Here is a 23,715-nt window from a genome sequence, read left to right on the forward strand (position 1 = left end):
CTTTGTGACCCCATGGACTATAGCCTGCCAGGTTCCTCTGTCCATGGAATTCTCCAGGCAAGAATACTGGAGTGGGTTGCCATTTCCTTCTCGAAGAGATCGTCTCAACCCAGGGACTGAACCTGAGTCTCATGCATTGCAGGCGGATTCTTTACGACTGAGCCCCCAGAGAAGCCCTTAAAAGACAATATGGAACATTATGTATGTAGGGATGTTTCAGCAAAGCTTACATTTGTTACTCTGTGTTTTTTTTCCTAAGAAATGTCTGTTTAAAATGGGTTATATTATGACTGCCAGTTAATATGCAAAATCACCATAAATGATTCCAGAATACCAATAAATACAACACTAACTTTTTCATTCAGATATGGGTATTTTTATGATTTATTTACTTTTTAATTGGAGTATAATTACAATGTTGTGTTTCTGCTATACAATGACATGAATCAGTTATATGTATACATATATCCCCTCCCTCTTGAGCCTTCTCCCACCACCCCTCCACCCCCCACCCCTCTAGGTCATCAGGGCACCAGGCTGAGTTTCCTGTGCTATACAACAGCTTCCCCCTAGCTGTTTTATACATTGTAGTATATATGTATGTGTGTGTCAATGCTACAGCTCTCAATTTGCCCCACCCTCCCCGTCCCTGGTGGCTAAGTGGTAAAGAATCCACCTGCCAATGGACGAAACGCAGGTTCAGTCCCTGACTTGGGAAGATCCCTCCGGGGGGTAGGAAATGACAACTCACTCCAGTATTCTTGTCTGGGAAATTCCATGGTCAGAGGAGCCTGGCGGGCTGCAGTTCCTGGGGTCACAAAGAGTGTTGGACACAACTGAGTGACTAAACGACAACAGTGAAATCTACAAAGGCCTTAACAAACACTTCCCAATGGGTATACAAAGCTCCCTCCACCACCTCCCGGAAGCCCTCCTGGGTTGTTCCAAAGTGTATTTAGCTCACTCTATTTGGAACTTAGTTGCTCTACTCCTTAGCACATGAATAGTGCCTGATAGGTATTGTGGACCAATGATTTTACTAATACGTCTTTCCTCGATATTGTTGTCAAGGAGCTTTGGTTTCAGAGAAGTTAAATTCTTACTGCACACAGATCATCTGTTCTTACTCATGGGCTCTTGGCTTCTCCCAGAATTTTAACTTGCACATGACTTTGGCTGGCCTCGGTGCCAGATCCCTGTGATCTTTTCGTTAATTGACTGCCAATGTCTAATTAATTTAGTTTCTCAGTATATTACCCAATTATCTGTGAGTGAATAACTTTATAAGCAATGTGTCTTTCTAAGTTCCAAACTAAGTTCCCATCTAAGTTCCTAAGTTCCGATCTAAATTCCAAACTAAGTTTCCATCTGTGATATTGGATCTGAGTCAGGAGAGGGTTAAGATCAAGTTAGAGGAATTATTTCATAACCAGAGGTGAGTCGGGAATTTTCTGTTCCTTGTGAATAATCTGTGTGCCGACTTCCCCCTCAACAATGAATGTTAAGAGTTTAGTTGTCATTACCATGAGAATCAAGGCAAAGTGCCCTCTCCTCCCCGACTGGAGTCCCAAATGCTTTGCAAGAGGAATCTGACAGCCTGAATGGAAGAGAAGAGTGTTGTCGGGGGCGGGAGAAAGGCGAGAGGGGTAGGAAGTGTTTCTTTTCCCTGACATTTGAGCTGTGAATTGTCAGGAAGGGAGAAATCTTGAGTGGGTTTTATCAGTTACTGAGTGGAGCTCTGTTCCAAGCACTAAGCTTATTTCTCAGAACCCCCGCAATACTGTAATTTTTTAGGTGGCATCTGTAGTAGTGAAGGAATTCACGATTTGGGGTTCAAGTATTGGGGTTACTGCATCTTAATACGTGGGCTAAATAATTGGGTGCAAACTGTTTAAATGCTCTCTGCCTCCGTTTTCTTCTGTATCAAGTGGGGAATAACAATAGCACTCCTTCATGCTTTGTTGTGAAGTTGAGATGAGATAAAACATATGAAAGTGCTTTGTAGACACTAACGCATCAGACTAAGGTCAATTACACATTATTAAAGGTACCTGCTCCGTCGGGTCCGAATAATAAAACGCTGTTTATGCACTGGAGGTAGGATCCATGAACAGGCTAATTGACTTTTTAAAATGTTAAATAGTAATATGTCTCCCTTCCCCTCAACCCAAAGCAAATTTTTATGTCAAAAAGAAAAAAAGAAGAAAAGAAAAATAACACTGCTTATTGTCACAAAGAAGAAACATTTTGAATGCAACTTCTGATTTTTCAACAGTACCAACAAAGCACAAGAAGATACTAGGGATATCTGCTGGGCTTTCAGGGTTCAGCTTCCATTCTATTGAGCTAAGTCTCAAAAGTCTATCAGTAGCAGCAAATTAGTTACAAATTAACACGGAGCAAGCCCAGCATTGACCTTGGTTAAGCTCTCAATGAATCCTGTTAATTACCTTATTTTTTACTCATATTATACTATGGTGTTATGGTTTTAGAGGCAATCATACAAATGAACTGCCTTTACACCCTACCTACCTCTTTTTTTTCTTTTTTACATTGAAGAAAAAGAATATTTAAAATTGCATGAGCTAGTCCATTTATATTGTTAACTTCTCCACTCTTTCCCCCTTGATAATTCCACTTATATTACTTTTGCTGTTTTGGGGGTTTCATTTAACATCACCTTATGGAATCTGTTAATCATGCATTATTAAGTAGAAAGGAAATTGATAGGGAATGAATTTCCAAGTGGCCAGAGAAGAAAACAATCTAAAATGTCCTAATTTAAAGTCTTACAGATGTTTAAGAAAGTAAGGCCTTGGTTATCTTGATACTAATTTCATAAACTATTTTTCTGAAAATATATCATTTCACTGATGGTTTTCTTCTCATGGGGTCACACCACACACACACACACACAAAGACATCTATTTCTTTACTTAAAAAATCATCATCTTCAGTGTGTATTCAATTCTAATTTGCTATGGATTTAAAAAAATTACAGTTGACAGACAATAGTATATTTGTTTCAGGTGTACAACATAGTGATTTGGTATTTTCATTTCATACAAAATGATCACCATGAGAAGTCGAGTTACCATCTGTCACCATACAAAGTCATGACAACATTATTGACCATGTATTCCTTACACTATACAATTACATCCCCGTGACATTTATTTTATAACTGGAGGTTTGTACCTCTTAATCCCTTCCCCTATGTTGCCCAATATGGTGGGTATTTTAAAAGAAGTACTAGATCTGTGTCTCTAACAACAGCAGTTCCCTCTCATTACCCCTGAGATGAGTCTTTCTTTGGAGTTATGACAACTCCTCTACCCCCTTACTCTCAAGAAAGCACGTTGGAATTGCAAATAGACTCCAGGGTGGTAGTTATATAATTTGTATGTAAATAATTTTCCAATTTCAACATTTTAGAATTAGTAACACATTTCTTGAAACAATGAGAAATGCCTGAACATTTCTTATCCTTACATAAAGATTAGCAGAAACCCTCCAACTCTAGAGACACTGATGTTTAGATGTTGTTGTTTAGTCGCTCAGTCTAAACAACAGTTTAGACTCTTTGCGACCCCATGGACTGTAGCCTGCCAGGTTCCTCTGTCCATAGGCTTTCCCAGACAAGAATCCTGGAGTGGGTTTCCATGTCTTCCTCCAGGGGATCTTCCCAGAGCAGGGATCGAACCTGTATCTCCTGCATTGGTAGGTGGATTCTTTACCACTGAGCTGCCAGGGAAGCTGATGTTTGGATGCATCTTTAAAAAAAAAAAATAGTGGACAACTAGGCAACTACTGTCAAGGGAAACCTCAGGAGCATTTCAACTCTACTGGGAGAGGGTTTGCAGGAGACCTTCAGAGTCATTTCCCTTCGACCCTGGATTCCAGAGAGTCTCCTGCTGCAGGGAAAATGTTCCCTTGTATTGTCTCAGGAAGCGGCTACTTGTAGCATCAACCTCAGAGATGGTGCCTAACTAGCCCGAGGACACAGGGGCACAGATTCCTGGGCAGAAAGGAAAACATAGCTTCATCACAGCCCTCCCGTCTCCCCTTCAACCTTGCCTCCAAAACAGAGCTTGAGTATTATCGTCTAAGATTCTCCAAGCCACCAGGGGAAATGCCAGTTGTGTGAGCTGTGACTTTGGGATCAAACCACAGAGCCTGTAGAGTCAAGTCCAACCCCCAAGTGCCAGCACACAAGCTGCTCCAGCACAACGTTCCTACAGTCACTCCACGAACAAGCTCCCTCCCCCAAATGCAAATTCAGATCTCCCCAACAGATTTGTCAAGCTGGAAATCTCTATATATACCACTCTCACCCTCTGTAGGCAGGAGCAATTTCAGAGCTGTCTTTCTCGGTGAATTGTTAACCAACTCCGAGTCTGGCAGTGAACCTAGGGTGGCAAGCTTTTGTTGGTTTGTTTTAGGACAGCCAGAAGGAGCTCGGTGGAACTGGTCTGATGCCTCTGCGGTGCAGCTGTGAACCTGGGGGTGGGTAGGAAGTGAAGCCAGGGAAAACAGAGGGCAGCTGCCCAGGCAGACCCAGGTGCCCCAGTGGAATCTGGCTTCCTGCCTCCCTACCCAGGTCACAGATACCTCGCTGGAATCCTTGGACAGACTATGAAGGCTTGCAAATTGGAATTTCAGGAAGAAAAATGGTGTATAATGCCAAAATTCTGAGTTGATTTAATGCAAGAGGAAACAATATTTAATGACAGCTGCTTGATGACATTTCGAAACAGCAAGTCATTAGATTCAATTCAGTTCAACACATGATCGTAGGTGCACCTACTGTGTGCTTGGTTTTATGTTAAGCATACAGAAGGAAAACAGACTATATCCCATGGAATTCATACTCTACGAAGATAAAAACCTATTTGGGGTACAAAAGGCTAAGAATACTTCTGAAAGAAACATATTTTTCCTAAATAGAACTGAAGATGTCAGAAATCCAGAGAGAAAATTATTCAATAATAAAATAATCTTTGAATGACAAGTTCCCACAATAATAACAAAAACAACGACATGTATACTTAGTGCAGATCTAATTCTGTCTTTCATCTAATGATTTCAAAGAGTTTAGCAACCACTGCTGAGTTAATCCTCAGTGCTAAACCTGACTCTTCCAACTTCTTTTGGAAAAAAAAAGAAAAAAATTGGCACTAACAGTTAACATCCCACAGGGAAGAAGTTCTGGAAAAACAAAGCATGCTCACCCCCACAGAAGCATCAAGCAGCAAATTAAAGATAGTCTAATTTATTCAAAAAAGTAAGCTGGGACTCAGAAGAATCAAACCAATGCCCACAAAATGAAAGTCAACAGAAGAAGTGTACATTTATTTCTTGCAGATGGAAATGACAAACTTTAATGTACCTTACACATTCTTGTGGGGCTTTCTGTATTTCTCAGGGATCTAAGGTCCTGAGTATATCCTGAGAAGTCTTGCTCCATATTCAAAGAGGGAATTGCTTCCTCCTGTTTTAAAAACAAAATGGAGGATAAAGATTTCATTTCCATCATATAATACATAGAAGCAAGTTGATTCAGGGATGATCTCCAAACCCTTTGATGGGTCCCCTTAGAACCAACCAACCATATCCATATGAAGGGAAAGGTTATGAATGAAAGAATTCAATTGTTTGCAGGAAAAAAGTGAGTCTGCCAGAGATGGAGGTGATCTGGAACAAATCTGATACCTAATTACAAAGTAATCCGATACTTCACAGTCTCACCTAGCAGTCTTCATCTTCAAAGGATCAGACCTTTGAATATTAATGAATTCTTCACCTCCTTTCCTCTCATCTACTCCCCAAATAGCTACTCTTTCAAGAAAAGTTGGTCTGACTTCTTAGCAGACCTGACTTTCATTATCCTATCATTCTAGGATACAGTTACAAGTATCTCTTTTTCCTTTTGATGTTCTGTGATATTGCCTTTGGGCTTGTTTTGAATCAATATTGTATATTGTATGACCCTTAAAAAATACACACACAGACAGGCACATTGGAGCTTCTAAGTGGAGATATTATTATTATAATAAAATAATATGGAAGTATTAGCATAGGACAAAGATCAGAGATGGCTTCATGAAAGTCTCTAAGACATGAGTTGGGTCAGATAAGTACAGATAAGTGGGAACATGTCAAATATGGAGATGGATTCCCAGGTAGCTCAGTAGTAAAGAATCCACCTGCAATGCAGGACACTCAGGTTGGATCTCTGGGTCAGGAAGAGCCCCTGGAGGAGGAAATGGCAACCCACTCCAGTTATTCTTGCCTGGGAAATCTCATGAACAGAGGAACCTAGCAGGCTACGGTCCGTGAGGTCGCAAAGAGTCAGTCACGATTTGGTGATTCAGCAACAACAACAGGTGGAGGGTGCGGTGGGTGTTGGAAAGTGGTGGGTGGCTCACATTTGTTGGTTTTCAAGGAAGAAAAAGCTTACACAGATGGGCCAAGCTAAAGGCTATAAAGGCGTCCCGTGGACATCTAAGGACAAGACGCTAATCCCAGCCTGGACTTAGGCGGAGGCTGCCCCCTCCTCCGTCCTTGGTACAGCCTCAGTCTTGGCTTCTTCTCTGTGCCCTGAATCACAGAACAGCGGAGGATGCCTGGATTAGGGTGATGGCATTGGAACTGCAGAGCACGAGCCGAATGAGATAGACCTGACGTGAACGCGGGGGGGAACAGATGATGTATGCCAGGTTCCTAGCTTGGGTGCCCCGCAGAGACAGGAGGTAGGAGGAAGAGCAGGTTTGGAAGGTGTTATGGACTGAGTTTGTGCCCCCAAATCCATATGCTGAAGTCCTAACTCCCAGTGTGGCTGTATTTGGAAATAGGGACCGTAAGGAGGTAATTAAGTTGAATGAGGTCAATAAGGTGGGGGGCCCTAACCCAATGGGACTGATGTCCCTATTAGGAGATATCAGAGATCTCCACCTCCACCTCTGTCTATACACACACACAGAGAAATGCAGGCAGGTGAGGACGCAGGGAGAAGGTGGCCATCTTCAAGCCAGGAGGAGAGGTCTCACCAGAAACCAGCCCTGATGGCACCTTGATCTTAAGACTTCCAGCTTCCAGGACTGTGAGGGACTGCATCTCTGTCTAATCCACACCCGGTCTGTGGTATTTTTTTACAGCAACCAGAACTGGCTGATACAGAGGGAAACACAATTAACCCACACTTGGATGAAGATGGATTTAAAGCAAACGGTGACTTAGAATTGGCAGGTCTTGATGGTTTGGTGGAAGTGGAGGGTGAGAAAGAGCAAGAAGGAAGCAGGAGGAAGGGATGCAGTCCAGATTGCAGTCTTGGGTACAGGATGAACTGTGGTGACTTGCCTTGAGTCTGAGGTTCCGGAGCCAGACTGAGCAGAGGGTGAATGTGTAAATAAGCTCTTGGTTGTAAGCAAGAGAAATTAAGTTGGGGTGATTAGCTGTACGGAGGCAGTGGGATTGTAACGGAAATGAAACCTCGCAGAAACCCAAGGACAGGATTCCAGTAGAGTCATTTCTCTGGAGTCCAGACACAGAGCAGACCCAGGGCTTTCAGCAGACGCTCACTCCAGGAGCAGGACCAGGCTGCCTCGATGGCCTGTCTTCTCCCTATTGGCTGACTTACTTTCATCGTAATTCCTAGAGAGAGACATTGTTTGGTTCAGGAATTTTGATACAGGCTTCTAGGTAGCTTTGGGGTTGGTTGTGTAAGGATCTATCCTTGATCCAATCTATTAAGGTGTTGGTCATGTGATAGAATGACTACTTGGCTTGACAAATTGGTCCCTTCAGCAGCGGCTGCGAGCAAGGCAGCATCCTCTAGAAAGGTCTGGGGTGTGCCAAGCAGTGTCATTGAAGTATCTAGAATGGAAAGTGGGGTTGGTAAGAAGGTCTTCTTTGTGTGTGGTTTTAGGCTTGTTAGGTACATTCACAAAATGTGCATATATCATTTTGGTTCAGTTTTTTCAACAACTGAACTCACGTGCACGCATGCTCAGTCGCTTCAGTTGTGTCCGACTCTTTGTGACCCCATGGACTATAGCCCACCAGGCTCCTCTGCCCATGGGAATCTCCAGACAAGAATACTGGAGTGGGTAGCCATGCCTTCCACCAGGAGATCTTCCCAACTCAGGGATCAAACCCGCGTCTTCTGTGTCTCCTGCATTGCAGGCATATTCTTTACCACCGAGCCACCGAGGAAGCCAAAAATGAACTCGTACTTTACATTAAAGTGGTGGTGGCAGTGGTAAGGACCAGCCTGCCAGTGTTGGAGACCTAAGAGACAAGGGTTTGATTCCTGGGTCAGGAAGATCCCCATGGGATCTGGAGGAGGGCATGGCAACCCACTCCAGTATTCTTGCCTGGAGAATCCCATGGGCAGAGGAGTCTGGTGGGCTACAGTCCATGGGGTTGAAAAGAGTCAGACACGACTGAAGTGACTTAGCACACACATGTGCACTTGAATAATAAAACATCTTGGAAATCCTTCCACTCATCGCCTACAAATCTACCATATTCATTATATCTACAGCTAGTATTCTGTTGAATAGATGAGATACAAATTTATTTATTCACCATCCACTGCTAGAGTTAGATTGTATCTGATGAGCCTTTATTATAAACAATGCTTCAAGAACATCCTTGTACATTTTTCTTTGTGTGCTCCTAGATTCCTAGAAATGAACTGCTGGGTTGAAAGGGATGTGCATTTTGCGTGCTGATAGCTACTGCCAAATTGTCCTCAAAAAACACTGCACCAGTTTATGCTTCTAGCAACAGAGCATACATGTGCTTATTTCTGCACATCCATATGAATGTTTCTTCAACTATTTTGAATCATAAACCCCTTTAGAGTCTGCTAAAAGCCTTGAATCCTTGTTGTAGGAAAATACACAGATGTACAAACACAGAACATTTTCCACATAATTTCTACAAGTTCACAGATCACCTAAAGACCACCCAAGAATCCCAAGACTTCATATTAAGGGTCCCCCAAATAGACATGTGTGAATGGGTCTCCCAATCTAGGAGAGTGGATCTCAGTCCTAGCTGAGCATTAGTTATGTATTTAGTTATTTATTTGTGCATTTGTTTGGCTGTGCTGGGTCTTCGTTGCTACTCAGGGGCTTTCTCCAGTTGCGGTAACCAGGGGCTACTCTTTGCTGTGGTGGGTGCATTTCTCATTGCAGATGGCTTCTCTTGTTGTAGAGCACAGGCTCTAGGCTCGGGGGGTGTAGTAGTTGCAGCGCACAGGCTTAGTTGCTCAATGGCATGTACGATCTTCTAGGACCAGGAATGGACCCCATGTCCCCCTGCCTTGGCAGATGGATTCTTAACCACGACCACCAGGGAAGTCCTTAGCTGCACAGTGGATCACCTTGAAAAGGTCTGGCCCATTCCCAGGCCACTGCCCAGACCAAGTCAATACAACTGTCTCAAAAAAGATCCAGGTAATAGTGTTTTTTGCAAGTTTTCCATGTGATTCTAAGATGCATTCATTTGCAAGAACCACCTCAGTTTAGGAGAGGCTTAGAGAAGGGTAAAAAGAAGTCATTTGAAGGCAGAAAGCCAGAGTGTACAAGGGACTCTAAGGACCTCAGACATGGCTGCAGACTTTTTTATTTTCATGAGTCACTGGGGGGGGAGGGGGGCGGACAGGAGGGACTAGGACCTGGCATTGATACATATGTTTTCACCGAGAAAACGTTTCACATACACACAAGTAGAGAACCTGAGCACCCACATGACCTATGAGAAAAGTGCAAGTGTAGTCACTCAGTTGTATCCTACTCCTTGTGACCCCATGGACTATAGCGACCCCATGAACCATGGCCCTCCAGGCTCCTCTCTCTGTCCATGGAATTTTCTAGGCAAAATACTGGAGTGGATTGCCATTTCCTTCTCCAGGGGATCTTCCCAACCGAGGGATCGAATCTGGGTCACCCGCATTGCAGGCAGATTCTTTACCGTCTGAGCCACAACACTTAGAATTTTTGCCACCTTTGCTCTGTTCTTGTGAGAGGGGCAATGGGTGAGGGCTGAGATTTCGCCCTCAAATAGTTCAGTGGCATTGTTACTTTTTAAAAGTTGTCCCTGGTGATTCTAAGGTGTAGCCAACATTGGTAATCACTGTACATTGTGAAGCCTCCCAAAGAGAAGGAACCCTGAGAAATGACAGTGGAAGGAAGAAAAGCCAGGGAATTCCCTGGTGGTCCAGTGATTATGAATCTGCCTTGCAAGGCAGGGGACCTGGGTTCCATCCAGGGTCGAGGAGCTAAGATCCCGCATGCCAAGGAGTAACTAAGCCCTTGAGCTGTAACTACTGAAGCCTGGAGGCCACAACCAGAGAGTCTGTGTGCCACAGTGAAGATCGCACTTGCCACAACTAAGATGTGATGCAGCCAAATAAATATAAATAAATCTTTTTAAGAAAGAAGAAGGAAGAAAAACCAAATGCAACCCCAAGAGCCTGCAACTTGGACCAATGAGCAGAGCAAGCCCCCAGTGGGTGGCCTGATAAAAGGACCTGGCCGTGAAGGTCAAGAGCAGTGACAATCTGCTTTCAGGCTGCAAGGATGAAAGAAGGCTTCATGGGGAAGTAGAATTTGGAGCTGTGCCTTAAAGAATCCAGACAATTTAGATCAGCAGAAGGGAGGGGAGGAGGAATTTTCTAATCCGAAAGGAAGCTGGTAGTCAGGGCTGGTTCAAGCCTTCTGAATGTTCCTCCCATTATAGACTCAACCACAGGAGTCATAGGAGAGATTTCCTTCCCCCTGGTCCTGCTGAATTAATTTAGGGAGGCTCTCCAGGCTCCACAACCCCACCATCTCTAACCTCATCTTTCCTCCCTTCCTGTGCTGATTCTTCCCTTTAGAAATGTTTATCTACCTTCTCCTAGGTCAGCAGTTCTCAAAGTGGGGTCTGGGAGCTGGCAGCATCCGGGCACCTGGACTGCTGCTTCAGACACATGGGGGGTGAGTCCAGCATCTGTTTTGACAGCCCTCCAGGGGATTCCGGTGCACTCAACTGTGAGGATTAATGTCGTGGGGACTTCCAGCCGCGTCTACTCCCTCCCCAGCGCTGTTCTGTCTGGAGTTCTTCCTCACAGAGGGCTGGATTCATGGTAGGAGACACAAGGAAACACCATTGAGAAATCAGCCCGGGGCAAGGCTATGGGGAGTCTGGACTTGAAAGTGAAGTAAGAAAGGAGCCATGAAGACGTTTGACCAGGGGAGTAAAAGTTCTCAGATGATATTGGAAACTATGGAACAGCATTTTAAGAATGCAGGTGGCCCCCAACCTCATGTGTGTGCCTGCTAAATCACTTCAGTCCTGTCTGACTCTTTGTGACCCTATGGACTATAGCCTGCCAGCCTCCTCTGTCCATTGGATTCTCCAGGCAAGAATACTGGAGTGGGCTGCCATGCCCTCCTCCAGGGGATCTTCCCAACCCAGGGAAGATCTGCTTCTCTTATGAGGGTTCTTTACCTCTAGTGCCACCTGGGAGGGAAGGCCCCCAACTGCACCCCACCCCCTGAAATGGTAGGCAGAATTCATTGTGAATGTGCATCTTATGAGGAAGTGGGTTTCATAACTTCTATTCAATTTTCAGATGAATTATGGCCTCCAAATGATTGAGTGATCATTGCTACGGAAATTATTGTATTACTTGCTAAATTATATTAGCTTTTGAGGCCGTGTTTCTCACAGCGTGGTCAGGCTAGTATTAGAATTTATCTGAGCTGTGTGTTAGAAAATGTACCTTCTTAGGCTGTACCCTGGACCTAGTGAATCAGAATCCCTGCAGTTGGCACCAGGAATCTGCATTTTGAAAGAAGTTCTCTAGGTGATTCTGGTTGATTCTGATGCATTCTGAGGTTCATGAACTGCTTCAGGCTTTAAATTCAAAAAGCCAATACTTCTAGGAAAGCTGAATTAGTTGTGAGTTTGGAAAGAATGTGGGTCATTAAAGCATGGTGCTAAGGCACAAAAAGTCTTATGATGCCCACGATACCACAGAACTGGGAACAATAGCCAGAGAACAGATTTTCCTGGGCTGTTCAGTGATCATTTAAAGCTAGGTTCTTTTGGGAGTTTGATAATGATATGTGCACATGCATGGTAAGTTGCTTCAGTTATGTCCCACTCTTTGTGACCCCATGGATCACAGCCCACCAGGATCCTCTGTCCAAGGGTTTCTCCAAGCAAGAATACTGGAGTGGGTTGCCATGTTCTCCTCCAGGGGATCTTACCAACCCAGGGATCAAACCCAGGTCTGTTACGTTTCCTGCATTGACAGGTGGATTCTTTACCACTAGGACCACCTGGGAAGCCCCAGGAATGACATATACACATTACTATATTTAAAATGGATAACTAACACCGACCTACTTTATAGCACAGGGAATTCTGCTCAATACTCTGTTATCACCTAAGTGGGAAAAGAATTTGAAAAAGAATAGATACATGTACATGTATACGTGAATCATTTTGCTACCCCTGAAACCAACACAACATTGTTAATCAACTACACCCCAATATAAAGTAAAAAATTTTTAAATAAATAAACCTGAAATAAAAACAAAAACAAAACAAAACAGGGCTTCCCGGGTGTATCCATCTGTAAGCAATCCACCTGCCAATGTGGGAGACACAGGTTCAATCCCTAGTCTGGGAAGATCCCACAAGCTACAGGGCAGCTAAGCCGGTCCACCACCACTACTGAGCCTGAGCTCAAGAGCCCATGTGCTGCAACTACTGAAGCCCATGTGCCCCAGAGCCCACGCCCTGAAACCAGAGAAGCCACCGCAATGAGAAGCCCGGGCACTGCAACTAAAGAAAAGCCTGCACAGCGCTGAAGACCCAGCACAGCCAAAAATAAATCAATGACATTAAAAAACATAAAAATTAAATAAAGCTAGGTCCTATGTGTATTACCATCTGGATGGCAAAAACAGATTTGAAATGAGTTCATCCTCAAGTTTTGATAGTCCAACTCAACTTCCCAGAGTTGGATAAAGAATAAGTTAACCTGTTTTCCTGTGTCAGAGGGAAATAAGATAACTAAGAGAAAGGCAGAAGGAAAACTTCTGACCACATGAACCTACCGAAGGTCCACCCCTCCCTGGAGTCAGGCCAGTCATGTTCCTGGAGAGAATCTTCTGTTTTATCTGCCGCTTAGCATATACTTGGCACTTTGCCAAAAATCCACTGACTACATATTTTGAATTATAGATTTTGAAATATATGGTATTTAAATAGCAAATCACCTGAGATCAAATTCATGGAAATATACTCAAATCAAAGAGTGGGTTTTTTTTTGGTGGGGGGGGGGTTGCTGTGGAAAACAGAACCGAAGGACCTGTTTTGGTGGATTAAGTGTGTGTGTGCCCAAGTTCCACCCCCATTAGCTGGGTGATGTTGACAAGTTATTTAAGCTCTCTGGGTTTCTACTCATCTGGAAATTAGGAACAATGCTCACATATATTTTCGAGAATGACTTAAGAGTGTTAATATAAAAAACAAGACTCACAGCAAGCACTCTCTAAACCATAATAAGAATGAAATATGGTGCATATATGTTTTTCCAGATTTCTACACTTTCTTAATCTGAAAAACCACTGCTTTTATAATCAGAAAAGAATGATAAACCAGTTTTGCTTTTTTGCTGTTTTTTAAAGTAAAAATGAGCTGAAAAGATAGCGAAACAAACAGATGCCATCTGTTTTTAGAGGAGCCTGTTTTTATTTGGAGTAACAACAACGTGTAACCCCTGGGGTACCCTAATCTAACCACAGACTGTAGGAACAGTAAACACGTAGAACGATGAGTTCTGTGCTGGTATCTCCCGGTACCCTGGCTCTACAAACTTAGATCCCAAAACAGAGGAGTTAGGTCACACTGTTTCCAGCTTTCCCACCCCTCTCCAAGGCAGTCTTCTTCATCAAGTGCAAAAGCCTGGATCTCCAGCAACAAATTAAAGAAATAGAACAAGCCCATCCCAGGGCTTCTTTAAATATTCAGATAAACCCATGTGCCCCTATCGGTTAAATTAAGCTTTCTTAAGAAAAAGTAAGTCAATTAGTTCAAAATGTGGGTTAGTGCTTCTGGGTATTTAAAAGGGGATTTTTTTTTTTTCTTTCTTTTTTAGTTCATTTAGAAACAGCCACGGGGCAGGCACATACCTACTCCTCTGCACATCCTGTGAATTGCCACCACATACCTAAATACTAGACTATCTAGAGCTTCAAAGTTTGGTCCTTAAACTTTCTCCAAGTCCTGAAGATATTGCAATACCAGCTTTAAAATGTATCTTGCTTTGCCATGTTAGTTCATATACTTTATCTTCACCTTCTGACAAATTACTGATATTTGTCAAAGGGTGCATTGCTGTAGAACATAAGACAGGATTCTAGCCTAACTGAACTTCTTCCTTCTTTCCTTCAACTAATATTCTCTAAATGTCTGTAAACAAAGCTCAAGCGTCCAAGACACAATGAGATGTAGTTCCAGAGCACACTTGATGACATATCTTGCAAAACTCATTTGTCCAAATGGTTCAGATGAAATAAACCAAACCTTTACCAAAACACAAATACAATTAGATATTTCTTATGAAGATGAATTTCTGGAAGCAATTTCTGGGTCATAGAATATGAACATTTTCGTGGCTTTTGAGAGGTTGCCTACTTGCTTTCTTAAAAGTCTATCTTAATTGATATTGACAATAAAATATATGAGAATAACATTTTCATACCAACATTTGGGGATAAAGTGATGACATTTTTATTGTTTGTTTTGTTTTGCTTTTACTAATTTAATAAGTTACTTTTTGGGCATATAGCTAATAGTTTCATGAATATTTTATCTTCTGAGACAACTATAATAGCTTTTCCATTATGTAAGACATGGAGGAGGGCATGGCAATCCATGGCAATCCAGTATTCTTGCCTGGAGAATCCCATAGACAGAGGAACTTGGCAGGCTACAGTCCATGCGTTCACAAAGAGTGCGACCCAACTGAAGTGACTTAGCACATGTAAGATATATATATTAGTTATGTGACATTAACACATATTTAATCTCTTTTTCCACTTTAATTAGTATTGTAATGGTATTGAAATAAACGTTATTTAATAATAGGACTAACATCCACTTCAATCCTACAAGCTCTTTAAATATAAATGACTAGAAAAGAAATTACTATCATTATTAATTTTATGTTTGACTTTGACAGCCTTTACATTTGACTTCATTATTAGCCAAGAGGAGTTTCATTATCAGATTATAACACAGAGAAATAGCACACTTTTAGGCTCTACAAAAACACAATTCTTTTATGGAAAACTACATTCCTTTAAGATATTCTTGTTTTACAAACAGCCTAGGAGACTGGTAGGTGATTATTAGGTAGAAAGATCAAGAATTATAGTTACCAGGTGGCAATTAGAAACGAAAAATTCTACTCCTGTGAATCACTGTAGTAAGTTCACTCTGGCCTATTTTTTTTCTTTTTTTGACAAAATATCAAAGATAAAAATAGGTAAAATCCTTTTTACTCCTTAGAGAGTAATGCAGGACAACCTAGGATTTCAACAGAAAACACCTAATCCTAGTCTGATTGGGTTTGTGGGCATTCCTTTTGTCTCTAAAATCTTCACCATTATTTCTTCTAAGACACAAATGGGTCTCTACTTCCAACAGCCCTGGAAAATAATTCCAGTGTTTTAGGTGCCAAGTGATAAAGGTGACAGCTTTTTAGGCTATTTCTGCTGTGCTCACAGTCCAATGTCTTGGTGTAGTCCTATTCTAACTCTCCAAGATTCCCAAATCGGATGACACAGAGGAGTGTTTTAGTGATAGGGAATTGTTCCCTTGAAGACTTTTATTTTCTATTTTCATTCTTTGGTTCCTAGAAGCTGATTGTGGCGAGCCACTTAACATTGGGCTACAGAGCCAAAGTTTCCTGACCTACAGAGGTCTCAGAGAACTTGGGCAAGTGGCTTAATCTTTGGGAGCCCTTCTGGCCCTGGTTTTCTTGTTTATATTCAAGCCTGGAAATACTAGAGTCTTAGTATCTAAGAGCTAACAGTTGAATGTTTTCATTTCAAAATGAATCACTTTTCTGACAATGGTCTGTATAATCAAAGCTATAGTGTTTCCAGTAGTCATGTACAGATGTGAGAGTTGGACCATTAAGAAGGCTCAGCACCAAAGAACTGATGCTTTCGAACTGTGGTGTTGGAGAAGACTCTTGAGAGTCCCTTGGACAGCAAGGAGATCACACCAGACAATCCTAAAGGAAATCAACCCTGAATATTCATTGGAAGGACTGATGTTGAAGTTCCAATACTTTGGCCACCTGATGTGAAGAGCCAACTCATCAGAAAAGACCCTGATGCTGGGAAAGATTGAGGGCAGGAGGAGAAGGGGACAACAAAGGATGACATGGTTGGATGGCATCACCAACTCAATGGACCTGAGTTTGAGCAAACTGTGGGAGATGGTGAAGGACAGAGAAGCCTGGTGTGCCGTAGTCTATGGGGTCACAAAGAATCAGACATGGCTTAGCAATTGAACAATAACCGCTCTGTGAACTTTTGTGGTGGTTAGCTCTCACCCCACACATAAATGTTTGTATGTTTATTGAGTGTCTACTATGTATCAGCCACTCTGCTAAAATACACTAAGGAACTGTACTGGAAATGAACCAGAGATGAGGTGATAAAGGACAGTTTCTGCTCTTACAGAGTTTTCTTCCACCTCATAGAGTTAGATTACATGGATTCTATTTTCATCTGAGTTTGAAAAAACATTACTCAAGATGATCTTCAATTAAATTCAGCAGAATTCAGTAGTAAAACTCTGAAACAAAGATATGTCAAAATAGTTTTGATTTGAATTCACATTTAACCTCCAGACTGCTTTATAAATCTTTTAGTAATCAAATCAAGAAAGCATGACTAAAACAAGGAACTAAAAACAGTGATGAAATAAAAAATGACTGTTCAGTCGCTCAGTAGTCACTAAATCTTTGCAACCCCATGGACTGTAGCACGCCAGGCCTCCCTGTCCATCACCAACTCCCGGAGTTTACCCAAACTCATGTCCGTTGAGTTGGTGATGCCATCCAACCATCTCATCCTCTGTTGTCCCCTTCTTCTCCTGCCTTCAATCTTTCCCATCGATGATGAACTGATTTCTTTTTATGACCTCCGCCCTCAAGAAAACACATTTCTTGAATTTATCCATTTAAATCCTCCCCAACACATGTCTCTTGACAAATAGCTACCTGCATTCCCCAGTCCCTTACTCCTGCAATAACTTCCTATAATGTGGTCCACTAGAGTGGGAATTAATTGCAAGGAAATATTAAACCAAAGCAGTCATTATGTTCACTTTAACTTGTAAATATTGCTGCAAACAGTAATGATGTCTTATAGTAATTTTTCATCCTACAAAAAATTTTTAATATAGAAATTCAGACTCATGATATTTCAGATTTTCCCCCAAAATGTTTATTCCTTAACACAGAGGCTAACTAAACACAGATCCTATTCATTCATTCACTGTAAACAACTGGAGTGCTGACTGCGTCCCGAGCACCAGCCTAAACGACAAAGGTATATTGATGTAGGAGAGGAAACATGTAAAAACCAACTACATTATTATATAACAGATAAGGTCAGAAGACTGCAATCAAAGAGTTAAATATGTTTCTTTATGGCACAAACTCACAAAGTATGGACTGAATGGGAGTAAGTAAGTGGGTTAGAAAATGAAGGTAAAACGTTTGGAATTTTTCCTTCAAAAATAACCATGCCACTACTTTCAAGTAATCTAAGAAAGGGAGAAGCACAAATACATGTGATACTTTATAATGATAATGAAGAGACAGAAAATGTGGAATATCCTGTTGAAGTTGTAAACCTCTTAGGGTAGCTGACAGTTAAATAATTGCAATAAATGCTCTATACAGTGCTGGAACTGTCTTTTACATGAAGAAGTTGTATGTTTTCTATGTGCAGAAGCTATCCTGCACAAGAAATAACCATCTTTACAAGGAAGGAGAGGCAGCTGTCAGTTTCAAGTGGTGAGCTAAATGGACTTCATGGTAGGGCAAAATCAAAGTGGAGGAAGGGAGGCTGGGCTCATAGGCAGAAGATAACCAATATTGCTTCGCTACCAAAATAATAAGAAGAAAGGTCTTTTGATCCTCTCAATTTGGAATTGAGTGTGTGTGAACCACAGGATGTTTTTAAGGAATCATTTATTAAAGCTAGAATTGAACTCCTTTATGAACTCAGCTGTAATTCTGTGTTATTGGGTTTTAAAAATTAAGCAACATTTGGGGAAGGTGTCCGTGTTTATGTGTTTGGGGTGGGCAGGGGAGGGTGTCCTTGGTGAACAGGTTTATAACTGCGTGGTTTTCCTGGGTGCTCTTCCTGGTAAATACTCTAAGTATTATCCTGAAGAGGTCTTTTTCAATATTTGATGAAGTATCTCTATGGGCAAAGAATTTTGGTAGCGTTTCAGGAGCCGATGCCACGAAGCCGATTCCCAGTCGCCCGATAATCAGGCCAAGGCGTACTTTTCAAGGTGCGTTTTTTCGTATCTAATATTAGCGGGGGTCCTGCCCGTTGTTTGCAAAATATCCAGGCAGCCTCGAAAGCTGCTGTTTTTCAACTCCGTTAAAAAGTTATTTGCGCTTGGGTTTTTTTTGGTTCTGCTCTTCCCCACCCCCGCCCCCTGGCTTTTGCCAGTAGAGACCTGCCCTGGGGGGGATTTTGTCCTGGGAGCACAAAACTATTTTCTTTTCTGGAAATAAGTTGACGTCAACTGGGAGCTGTTTTTGGTTGCTTTGTTTCCCGGAGCGTCCAACTCAGCACACCGCCTTCGGCAAACTGCGAGCAATTCAAAGCAGCTCGCCCAGCGGGGAGGGGAGCCGGGGCGGAGGGAGCGGGGGGCACCCCTGCCGCCCGCAGAAGTGGGGAGACCTTGGGAAGCTGCTCGGCTCCTGGAGTGTGGGTCCGAGTCCCCGGGCCGAGCCCGGAGCGCAGCCCCGAGCCAACGCGGCCCCTGGGTTCACTGAGACGGCGGTGAGGGCCGCCGGGCGGGGAGCAGCCCCTGGCGGGGAACTTGCCCGGGGCCCACCAGAATTCTCCGCAGGGCTGAAATGCCCGGCCGGAGGGCTCCGGATGCCTCAAAACCTGGGAGCATCCCGGGACAAAGGGCCAGCCCTCCGGAAGTAGCCGGTGCGGCGGATGTGTGCCAGGTCGTGTGCGCGGGTCCGCGGGTGCGACTAGCCTCGCTGCCTGCTGCCTTGGGCTCCTTTCTACACATCCCCAGCGCAGTGGGGTTTGGACACAGCCGGCCGCACCTCGGGGAAGGTTCCCGAGGAGTGCCACCTCCGGATTCCAGCCCTCCCCCCACTCCCCAGACGGTTCTCTGCAGAGAGGGCTGATGAGAGAGTGGTGTGTGTGTGTTTCGCCGAGAAGAGGGAGAGTGGGGTGTGTGTGTGTATGTGTGTGTTTCCCCGAGGAGCGGGAGGGGGCCCGTGAGGCAGTGACTTGCTCTAACTTGTTCACACCTGGCGCGGTTTCCCCAAAGCTCGGCGGCCGCGTCCAGGGCCGAGGAGGCGCGCGGAGGGCGAGACTGGTCGCTGGGGAGACAATGTCAACTCCCACTTTAGACGCCCATGCGGCCCAGAGACCTAGTCTTCCTTCCTTCCTCTTTTCTTCTTGTTTTTTTTTTTTTTTTAATTACAAATTGACGCGTGGGTTACTTTTGATGCGCAAGATTATAAACTGCCCTGAAAGCAAGACAGAGGGCCTGGGGTGTGTGTGTGTTGGAGGGGGGGGGGGGGGGGGCTGTCGCAGGGGATTAGCAATTGAGTAGACCCTCGCAGCCCAAGTGCTGAGAATTCGGACTGAGATCCGAGGACGCACACGAAGGGCTGGAGAGGCAGCCTCACCCGCGGGCCGGCCTGGGACTCGGGAGTTGACCAGCGCGCTAGGGGAACACACTCGGGCTCCCCGAAGAGGAGAAAGTTAAAAGGCATTCCAAAATCTGGAGACGGCCGGGGCTGTGCCTCCAAAGAAATGAGCCGAGGTCTCGGTGGGTCTGGGGGCGCTGCCCCTGGGCCCGGAGTCCTGGAGGCTGTGACAACGACGTGCCCGGAGCCAGGGCGCGCCGTGGGCGGGCGTTTGGCTGGAAATGGGACAGTGTCTCCGATGGGAAAGCGGGACCCGGCGAGCTCTCTGGCCGCCTTTCCAGTTTCGGAGGTGCCCGCCCCCGCGCGCCGAAGGCAGCACAGCCCCGAGGGCGAACGAATGGCGGTTGGCAAACTTGGAACCAGAGCGCGCCCAAGATCCGAATTGCCGGAATCGTGGCGGCGGCGGGGGCGGCCGAGACCCAAGTTCACTTTTTTCCCGCCTACCTGCCCCCAGGGTCTTAGGGACCGGCCTTGCCCGCTCGGACCAGGTGGAGCGCCTCGCCGGCGGGAGTTGTGTCAGTTTGCTCCGAGGCAGGAGGGCGGTGGCCCGGGCGGGTGGGGAGGGGTCCCTGGGGTCCCGAGCGCCTCTCCCCCGCGTCTCCCCTCCCACCCGCCCCTCCCAGTCTTTCTGCCTTCGCTCCTTCCCCAGGCTGGCTGGACCGGCGCGGACTTGCCCCAGACCTACGGGGAGCGCCCCAGGTCTTTAATGACAGCTTAAAAGTGGCTGTTGGAAAAGTCGAAAGGGATGAGGCTGACGTGGGGCGTGTTTCGCTCCTTTGCAAGAGTCGGAAAGAGAGCTGGGAGCCTTGCGGCTGGCCCCAGGCCCCCGCGCCTCGCCCCCAGCAAGTAGGTGGGGGAGCCGCCGCTGCCGCCAGCCTCATCCCGCTCCCAAGCCTCGCCCGCTGCGCCCTGGCCGCGGGCGCAGAGAGGGTGCGGGGCCTCGTCGTGCCTCCTCCACCCTGCTCATTAACCTGCCTGCTCCGCTCCGCTCCAGGCGGCCCCAGACACGGGCTTCTCGAAGCAGCATCCGCGGCCCGCCCGGTGCAGCCGCCTCCCCGAACCCCCGGCTCCGGGGGGCAATGAGGGGGCGGTGGAAGGGGCACTGCTCCTCGGGCATTACTTAGAGAAGCGAGACCGCCCCGCCCTCCCAGCCGGCCCTCCCTCGCTCCCGCCCGGGCCCGCGCGCCACTCAGCCAGAGGGTAAGTTGGGAGTGTTTCACCCCCACCGACAGCTCTCCCTCCCCTTCCTTTTTTTTTTTTTCCCCCTTCGAAGTTTTCTTCGGAGTGGGGAGAGGGGTGGGGGAGGAAGAGGGTCCAGCCAGTCTCGGTCCTTACGCTCTGCCTGTCTAACGTACCCCCGCCTCCCTACCCCTCCATCCCCCGCGCGCCGCTGCCCCTCCGGAGCCACGCTCCGAACTGACAATTGGCGCGCGGCTCCTTTAAGAGCCCGGCTTTGCCTCCCGGTAGCTGAAGGTCATTAAACACAAAAGCTCTCAGCGCTGCGGTCCAATATAGCGCATGCGCCCTGCCCGAGGACTGGCAGAGAGACGGCAATATGGCGAGAATGCCTGGCAGCGGGGACTGTAACACCAGCGCGGGCGGCAGCGCCGCCGCCGCCGCCGCCGAGAACAATGGGGAGCGGGGCGAGGGCGAGCGCGGGGTGGGGGGCCGCGGCCGCCGCCACGGCCGCCCGCACTACTGCAGCGCGGGCGAGGAGGAGGAGGACGAGGAGGAGGACGAGATCCAGGAGGTGCAGATAACGGGGGACGAGGAGGAGGAGGAGGACGGAGGTGGGGGGCTGGAGGAGGACGAGGAGGAGGAGGAGGAGGAGATGGGGCTGGACTGGGACGAGCCCCTGGAGCCCGAGGACTCGGCCGGGGAGGAGCTGGAGCCCGAGCCGGTCCATAGGATCAATATGGACCAGAGCGCCGCGCTGGAGCCCGAGGCGCCGCCGCGACTGTTGGCGCCCCGGGCCCGCGGCGGGCCGCCCGGGGCCGGCGCCGAGCTGGACCCCGACGTGCTGCAGCGCCCCGAGCGGGCCCGGCTGAGCGAGAACACCCGGCTGGCCACCCGCTACGCCGTGCGCATCTTCCGGGAATACCTGAGCGAGAAGGCGCAGAGCCCGGACTTCGAGACCATGGACAAGGGGGCGCTGTGCCGCGTGCTGCGCTCCTTCTACGCCGAGGCCCGCTCCAAGAGCGGCCAGCTCTACAGCAAGTCGTCGCTCATAAGCATCCGCAGCTCCCTCAACCGCTACCTCAACGAGCCCCCGTACTGCCGCACGCTCGACCTCACCAAGGACCCGGAGCTGCGCAGCGCCAACCTGACGCTGGCCGCGGTCATCCGAAAGCTCGAGGAGCAGGGCGCGGGGCCGGTGGTGCAGAAGCAAGCCATCACGCGCGCCGACCTGCGCAAGCTCTACACCTCCAGCGTCTTCAGCACCAACACGCCCTTCGGGCTGCTCAACAAGGTCTGGTTCGAGACGTGCATGTACTTCTGCACGCGCGGCCGCGAGAACCAGCGCGAGCTGGAGGAGGACTCCTTCGGGCTGGCTATGGACGAGGACGGCCGCAAGTTCGTCTACTTCAAGTCCCTCGGGCCCTACCACAAGTCGCGCTCGTCGTCGTGGAGCAAGAAGCGCGCCGAGAGCAGCGACGAGGAGAACTTGCCGCGCATGTACGAGACGGGCACCGAGTTCTGCCCCTACGCCAGCTTCGTCAAGTACCTGTCGAAGCGCAACCCTCTGTGCAAGGCGTTCTTCCAGCGGCCCCGGGACCACTGCAGCGAGGGCGATGTGACCTGGTACGAGAACAAAGCCATCGGCAAGAACTTGCTGGGCACCAGGATGCAGATGCTCTCCAAGGCGGCCAAACTCTCCAAGACCTACACCAACCACTGCATCGGCGCCGTCTCCATCGCCACGCTCAACAGCATCGCCGGCATCGGTACCAAACTGGGCTCGCCCGCCCCGCAGGGCTGCTACGCAGAGGCTCTGAACGGGGCGGCTCGCCACCACTCCCACCACCCCTCCACCCATCCCTCCCACCACCACCGCCCCCAGCCGCCCTCGCTGGGGAACACCTATATCCTCCCCAGAGACAGCCAGGTCGGGCCCGACGTGAAATCGGAGGCTGCGCCCAAGCGCGCCCTGTATGAGTCGGTGTTCGGGTCGGGGGAGATGTGCGGCCCCTCTTCCCCTAAAAGACTTTGTATCCGCCCCTCGGAGCCTGTGGACGCGGTGGTGGTGGTTTCGGTGAAACACGACCCCCTGCCTCTTCTTCCAGAAGCCAATGGGCACAGAAGCAGCAATTCTCCCACAATAGTTTCACCTGCTATTGTTTCCCCCACCCAGGTAACCAAACCAAAGTCTATGCATGAAGTGTTTCTCTGGTACCACTTGGAGACTAACTTGGGCTCACGCAGGTCTGGGTTGGGGCGGGGGGCAGTTTTTCAAAGTAGCAGATAAGCTGAATCGGATTTGATTTCACTGTTAGAAGCTTAACTTTCTTGACGCTTTTCAGGAAAGTTTCCACCTAACCGTAAAGCCTGTGACAGGGCCAGCTACCTAACACTCCCTGCTGCGCAGTAACGCTGAAAACTTCAGAGTTTGCAGAACAAAAGAGTCGGCTCAACCCTCCGTTGAATGTGTGGGTTTTAGACGGCAAAGCGTGCAGGAATACTGTGCCTCTAAATGAAGCAGTTACTTA

The 23,715-nt window shown here is 46.9% G+C and overlaps 1 protein-coding gene across 3 annotated transcripts in view; it reads left to right on the forward strand.

Moving 5' to 3' along the window:
• Positions 1–23,715, forward strand: part of KCTD1 (potassium channel tetramerization domain containing 1) — a 213,243-nt gene that overhangs the window by 82,234 nt on the left and 107,294 nt on the right. Inside the window, exon 1 of one of the 3 annotated variants that reach the window (XM_043443784.1) lies at positions 20,674–21,208. The exons of 1 other annotated variant lie outside the window; for it this stretch is intronic. Coding sequence is in view for 1 of the 2 variants with exons in the window: in XM_043443782.1 (XP_043299717.1) it covers positions 21,564–23,360 (1,797 nt within the window). In the remaining variant the exon portion in view is untranslated. One more of the 3 variants, XM_043443782.1, reaches the window with a different exon arrangement.

Source organism: Cervus canadensis, chromosome 23, assembly GCF_019320065.1.
Source record: "Cervus canadensis isolate Bull #8, Minnesota chromosome 23, ASM1932006v1, whole genome shotgun sequence".
Classification (NCBI taxonomy): domain Eukaryota; kingdom Metazoa; phylum Chordata; class Mammalia; order Artiodactyla; family Cervidae; genus Cervus; species Cervus canadensis.